Consider the following 6,811-nt stretch of genomic DNA (forward strand, 5'->3'; position numbering starts at 1 on the left):
TGGAAGTACCTGCATGGCAGAACCCCAGCTCGCGATGGGATCGTTCACGCCGCGAACGCTTGGCCGCAACCGCGGTCTCGCGCTCGCTAAAAGCGCATACCTGCTCTGCGCACCCGGCCCGTACTCAACACGCCCGGGCAATCAATCTAGGTCGAGCATAGCCCACAAAACCAATAATATCACAAGTATACTGGTGACTCTCCGGCATGTCCGAGCATAAGTCATCAGTCACCTAGAACAACCGCAAAATACTCTAAGTATAGAGGAAATACCTCGTCATACAAGCACGGCAGGAATGTTATCAAAAAGAACAAACATACAGTGATAACGCCGAAAGTAAAAATAAACAGATATAAGCAAGCAGAATTGTAAGATATTAAAATTGCCGACCAACTTGGCCGGCGATGTCAAAGGTTACAATCATTACCGGGCACGCAGGCCCCAAAAATTATCCGGGCATAGCCCAACAAAAAGAATGGCACGCAGGCCGAGAAAAACGGACACGCAGGCCCGGAACTACACTTTCTACTCTTCGCTCCCCGGGGACTCAGGCACCAACACGCCATCTACGATCCTCGAAGAGAGCCCGACATTATCCTCCTTCAAACCAGGGTTCAGAAGCCTCAGCTGGTTAAGAGCACGCTCGAAACCGACGTCGGCCATGTCGGCCAGGCTTATCTTCAGGTTTTCTATCTTCTCCGCAAACTCAGCCCTAGACTTCAGAGCTGCCACATCCGGCGACTCGTCAGCCGAGGGAGCCCATTCGAGTCGAAGGTCAGCCAGCTTCTTCTTCTCAGCCGCGACCTCCGCATCTTTCTGCTTCAGGGCCGCGTCGACCTTCTTCCTCAACTCCTTGCGCTCGACCTCCATGGTCTTCACCTTGTCCTCGGCCACCTTCTTAGCCGCCTCGGCCTCCTTCAGGGCCTCGGTCGAGCCCGAACCTCCACTAGCCAACACTTGGGCCATCTCCAAGACCCTCACCACGGCGGCACTGTCGCACGCCAACTGTTTCTGAAGGGACGGGGGATCCATATCACTGATCCGACGAGCTTCATCCGGTGAGGTAGCCAAGGGGAACTTCTCAAAATAGCCTCCATCCTTGTAGCAAGAAGGCAACACGAAGGCGCGCCCGGGACCTAGGTTCGACTGGTCTGGACGTCCCCCCTCGGAAGCACGAGGTCTCTTGGGTAACCTCTCGTCGACATGAATCTTGTGAGGAGAGCCTGCCGAGCCTGAGTTCTCTCCAGCTCCGGTACCCTGGTTCTTCTTCTTCTGATTCTTCCTCGCATCCAATGCCTGTTTCAGGATATTATCCTCCTTCTCCGGCATCGCCTCTGCAAAGAAAAAAAATAAATAAATAAACGAGTTAGCAAAATACCGGACAGAGATCACAAAGCAAGGGGAATGTACACAACCTAACAACGCCCAGGTCTCCTCGGGAGTCCGACAAGCTAGCAAAGCCTTGGTATTAATAGGCCGCTGCTCCGTGATCGGCACCCCGTCCTCGTTCAGTATGGAATCTCCATTCCTCGTCACCCAACGAGACAGGGTAAAGCTATCTACGTATTTGCAGAGGACCGAGTACGACTCCCGGTCTTGATCATCCAAGTCATCGTCCTCCCAAGCGTAGTATTTCGGAGGAGACGCAAAATGACCCTTCCACCAGAAAAATGGAAACGTCGTGCAGAACTCCTTTACTTCCTGCCCATGTTCATCCCTTACTATCTCCCCCTCGGCATCCCGCTCGGCCACCATATCCGACACCGAAGAATAGGCCGTTGGACTTAGGGGGCGGACAACGAAGTATCGATCCTTAAAACCCTTCACGGAGTCAGTATACATTCCGAAGAGTTTACGCTCGGCGTTCCTGAACGAAACCCAGCTGTACCGCCCGTTTGACGCCTGCCGTTGAACACGAAAACACCTTCCGAACAACGCAGACGTTGCACCTATACCCAAATACTCACAAACAATCTCGAATGCCCGCATAAAGGCAAAGGCATTCGGATGAATTTGGGACGGTGCCAGAGATAGAAACGCCATGACTGAAACCTGAAAATCAGAGAAGGGTAACCGGAAGCCGAGCTCCCTAAACACGTAATCGTACATCGCAAATCCGTCCCCGGCAAACCGAGAGCACACGCGTTCGTCTGGAGACGGGCAACCTATTTGATAATTGGGCGGATCTCCTTCCCCCAGGACCTCAATTTCTGTAAACGCCCCATCCAGAGACGCGGTATACCGAGAAACAACAGACAGAGCCTCCTCGGCTATCCAATCGGGCGCAACGGTATGTTCATAACTAAATAACGGCATAGGAGAAACCCCTCCCTCGGCATTCGAACCAGGGGATCCCGTGTGAACGCTTTCGGCCGCGGGAGTGCCATCTTCCTCAATAATTTCGACGTCGGAACTAGTTGCCGTCGAGCTGTCGGAATCACTGGTCGTCGAGTCGGTGTCCGAGCCAGTTCCTGAGGTAGCGCTCGAATCTGATTCACCTGCACGCAGAAGGGAGAAGTGAATTCGATGGTCTATCAAATCCACCCTTCCACCGCAAGGCAAGCGAAAGGGTAGAGCAGGAGCAGCGGAGCCCCCGGCCAAACCCCATCGAGGAACAACACTCGTCAGCCGAGGACTCACAGATGACACGACAACCGGAAAGCTTATCTTAAGCAGTTTAACGCCAACGTACTCCGGCCTGCCAACCCACGCTGACCCCCGGGCATCGCTTAGATAACCCGGGGAGGATGACGTTGGCGAAGACCTCGAAAGCGAAACACGAATTCTATGAAAAATAGTAAAGCAACGACAGGCTAAACGAACTTACTTGCAGACATGATGTAGATGGCCGGGGAGAATCCTTCGCTAAGCAACGATCTTGATATGACGAACGAGCTGGAAACTGTTCCCCGAGGAACCCTTGATCGTAGCCGAGCAGATAAATAGAGGATGGAACATTCCCTTGTGAGAGAATTCGCCCCCTTTTATAGGAAAAAAGGCTCGGAAGGCGAAGCGTCACCTCTCCTGACAGGCGCCGCCTCCTAGACCCTAGGCCATCAATGCCTATGCCACGTCAGCGCGTGGTTCCCACGCGCGACGTTTCGCCCACCACTGGACTCTCCTCCGAGCGCGTATATGTAACGAGGACCGATCCACCGAGCAACCACGAGAAATGAGGGTCCGAGCGTAGAAGCAAAGTCACAGTTTCTTAACCGGAAAACTCCGACTTGGGGGGCTCCTGTTCTGGACTGGGCCAAGGCTAGGCCCAACACCGCTTTCGGCCCAATAAGCCTCAGAGGCCCATGTATAGTTCATGGCCTTCCGACACGCCTTGCTCGGCACCAACACCGCGCTCGGCGTTCATTCTCTCCCGGACATCATCCTTGCCGAGGACCCTGCTCCGCGCAGGGCTCCTTCATATCCAATCCTCCGAATAACTCGGATCCCACGTGGCTCCTAAAAGACCGCGTCTTCCCTTGGACTTCGGAGCGGTTAACCAGGACAGAGGGCATACACGCACCTCCGATATTTCCGCTCAGGAAACCTGGCAGTCTCCTAGTTGGGCTTGGGAATCCAACCCAATAGCGAGATCATGGCCCAGCGCTGGGGGCTATATATACCCTCTTCAACTAGAGGGTCAGGTATTCAATTCTTACTCACTCTTAGCTAGTACTTGCGCTCCTTTGCTCGTCATCTTACTTTGGCATTGGAGTACCTTGCAGGTACACCCCCCTCCTCCTTCCTAGAAGATCCAGTCCGAGCAGCCTACGACGATCCTTCTGATCAGGTACGATCAAGAGGTGACAAAATATATTCCATCTACCAAACATCCACCATTCTGTTTTTTTATGGAACAAACCAAAATTTTAGTCATGCATCCTTTCATAGATATTGATAAAAAAAATTGCAATTATATTGCAAAGAGTAGCATGTCCCCCGCTCCACTCTCAATACTATTTCCCTAACCATCATATTGAATTTTCTACATCATACTATACAATACGTAAACCAATAGATTAATAGAAAGATATGATTTCTCTCTCAATTACTTTTTCCTTAATCTAAAGTTCTACAGTCCATTCCATACAGTAATACTGGTTGCATGGGATCTGGTTTCATCACCCATTTTCCTTACGTGTGGGTCCGTTTAGTCCTTTACACTCAACTCAACCTTTATAAGTCTCATTGCCAAGTGACACAAAAAAGGGTCACGCCCCATTAACTTCCCTTTTTCTTCTCTTTCTCTTCTCTTTTCTTCTATTTTCTTCCCAAACCAAACTATGAGTACTACTATTCAACAACAACCTCATAACTCAGAAACCATAACCATCTCAAACAATTCACCACAACCATCATCCCCATCGCAATCACAATCTCAAAAAATCAAACGCATTAGAGACACAAACACAAACACAAACAAGCATCCACTCTACCGCGGTGTCCGTATGCGAAACTGGGGAAAATGGGTGTCGGAAATCCGCGAGCCGAAGAAGAAATCCCGAATATGGCTCGGCACATTTCCAAATCCAGAAATGGCAGCCCGGGCTCACGACGTGGCTGCTCTCAGCATCAAAGGAAATGCTGCCATTCTCAATTTCCCCGAGCTAGCAAACTCGCTCCCTCGACCGGCTTCTGTCTCTCCCCGCGATGTCCAGGCCGCTGCTACAAAAGCCGCTCACATGGAGTTTCCTTCTTCGGCTACCCCGTACGAATTGAGCGAGATTATCGAACTTCCTAGTCTCGGAAACAGCGGTGAGTTCGAGAAGGAGTTTGTGTTTATTGATTCTATTGACGCGTCGTGGATGTTTCAGCCTCCTTGCTTGCACACCATGGAAGATTTTCTTTGGAGTGAAGTTTATAGTAACTATGGCTAGTACTCTTCAGATGAGTTTGGTGATTTTACTATAAAGTCCTTCACCGTTCTCTATTCTTGTTCTGTATAAATCTCTTCTTTTTGTTTTTAGTTTTGGTCTGTGTCTCTGCAGCCACTTGTGTTTTTTCTGTTATGAGTATGCTGCTGTGTCTTCTGTTTCTGTGTGCTTTTTTTCTCTCTCAATTGAATTGTAATTATTGCTATAAATTAATAAATATATAAATAAGAGGGAAAAAAGTCGTTTTGTTAGTATTTTTTCTTTTGCGAGAGGATCAAATCATGTGCTTTTCACTCCTTCACTTTCATCATTGTACAACTATCAACTGAATTAGCATTAATATTTTAGTAGTTATGTTATTGTTTTCTCCTACACAACTATCAACTGAGCTAACAGCAATATGTTAGTTGTTATGTTAGTATTTTCTCCTTCGTCAGATATCGAATCCAGGTCATTTAACTCCTTCACTTCTTTTGATGTCTCTGCATTGCTATCATCCGAGCTGGCATTCGCGATGCAAAAAGTGGTAGTTTAATTTTGAGTTTCACTTTTCCTGTTTTGGCAACGAATGTTTTAATGACATGCAGGTGGTTAATTGCCTCGTTTGTATGATGAAAAAGTCCTTGTTTTAGTTGTTGGTTAAATGAAAAAGAAAAAAGAAGGAAAAGTATAGAAAGGGAAATATTGAAAATAATGATATGATGTTAATAATTTGACGATAAGCTATCTAACCAGTTCCAATTAATAATGTTGTTGGTGAAGTGATTAATGGAGAAGTTAATTATGTGTAACCCCACTACACCACTCCTCTCACTCTCAATTCATATTGGTATCTTGTTGATCACACAGAAATTTGGCAAATGGTGGGTGATGATTGGTTCTCCATGGTGTGATGTGTATATGTATATTATGACTTATGAGATATGACATATCAATTTTGACATTAAAAAAAAAAAAGAAAACACACATAATTCACATGTAATGGAGTGAGTGAGAGTGGTTTTGAGGAATGTAATGTAATGAAAATTCTGTTCCTTGGATGGATAGTAGTAGAATGAGAATAGATGGTTTTGGAGGTTCATGAATAATGAGTTACAGTTCACATATGTACTAACTGTCGTTTTGTCAGTTGCGATTTGACTCCAAGGACTGATATTTCGTGCTAAATAATGTAGATTCCAAATTTAAATTATTGGTTGTTTTGTATGTTCTTGAGTTGGACGGGGGGTGCATCATGCAAGCAATGTGCCTTGATCAAGACCCAAAGTTTTTTATGCTGATAAGTATTCTGGCTTCAACCTCTCATCTGTATAAAGCCAAAGATCAAGAGTTACTTGCCCATCAAATAACTACTTTTACACAGTTTCAAAATAGAAAATTAATTAAGTTAGTAATGAATAACTAACTAGCTAAACACCTCAAAGCTTGAATTAAATTTATCATTCCTTCTTAACTCAACTTGTCAAAAGCTATAACTCTAAGTTCAATTTCATGAATTGCATTCTATTGATTACTTTGATGAACATATTATCCATTTGTTCTTTTGTTTGATGATACACAACATTAAGCTTCCCCTTTGTGAGTTGATTTCTTAGAAAATGAAATATAGTTTCTAGTATTTGCTCTTCCCATGTGTAATGGAATTTTGGACTAGATTGGTGGTTTATTTGTTGTCTATCAACAATTTGTTTTGTTGTTCCAGTGTAATCATCAAATCATTGGACAAGGATTGAAGACAATCTGATTGACAAGCTACAACAACACCTTGCAACATATTCAACCTTAACAGCTAGACACCACTTATTGTTTCTTTGAGCACCATGACACATGTGCTCATATGAACTTAAACAAGTTTCCAGTTATGCTTTTCCTATTAACCTTGTCATCTCACTAATCAACAACATAGAAATCAATGAGCTTTAGCATTTTATGCCCCTTGC

The 6,811-nt window shown here is 46.0% G+C and overlaps 1 protein-coding gene across 1 annotated transcript; it reads left to right on the plus strand.

The window, feature by feature from the left end:
• Window positions 1-4,192: 4,192 nt before the first annotated feature.
• On the plus strand, window positions 4,193-5,132 carry LOC131654769 (dehydration-responsive element-binding protein 3-like). Its single transcript, XM_058924701.1, has one exon. It carries the CDS (start codon window positions 4,281-4,283, stop codon window positions 4,872-4,874), a length of 594 nt encoding a protein of 197 aa, XP_058780684.1. The 5' UTR covers window positions 4,193-4,280; the 3' UTR covers window positions 4,875-5,132.
• Window positions 5,133-6,811: the final 1,679 nt, after the last annotated feature.

The sequence above is a fragment of the Vicia villosa genome, linkage group LG3 (assembly GCF_029867415.1).
Source record: "Vicia villosa cultivar HV-30 ecotype Madison, WI linkage group LG3, Vvil1.0, whole genome shotgun sequence".
NCBI lineage: Eukaryota > Viridiplantae > Streptophyta > Magnoliopsida > Fabales > Fabaceae > Vicia > Vicia villosa.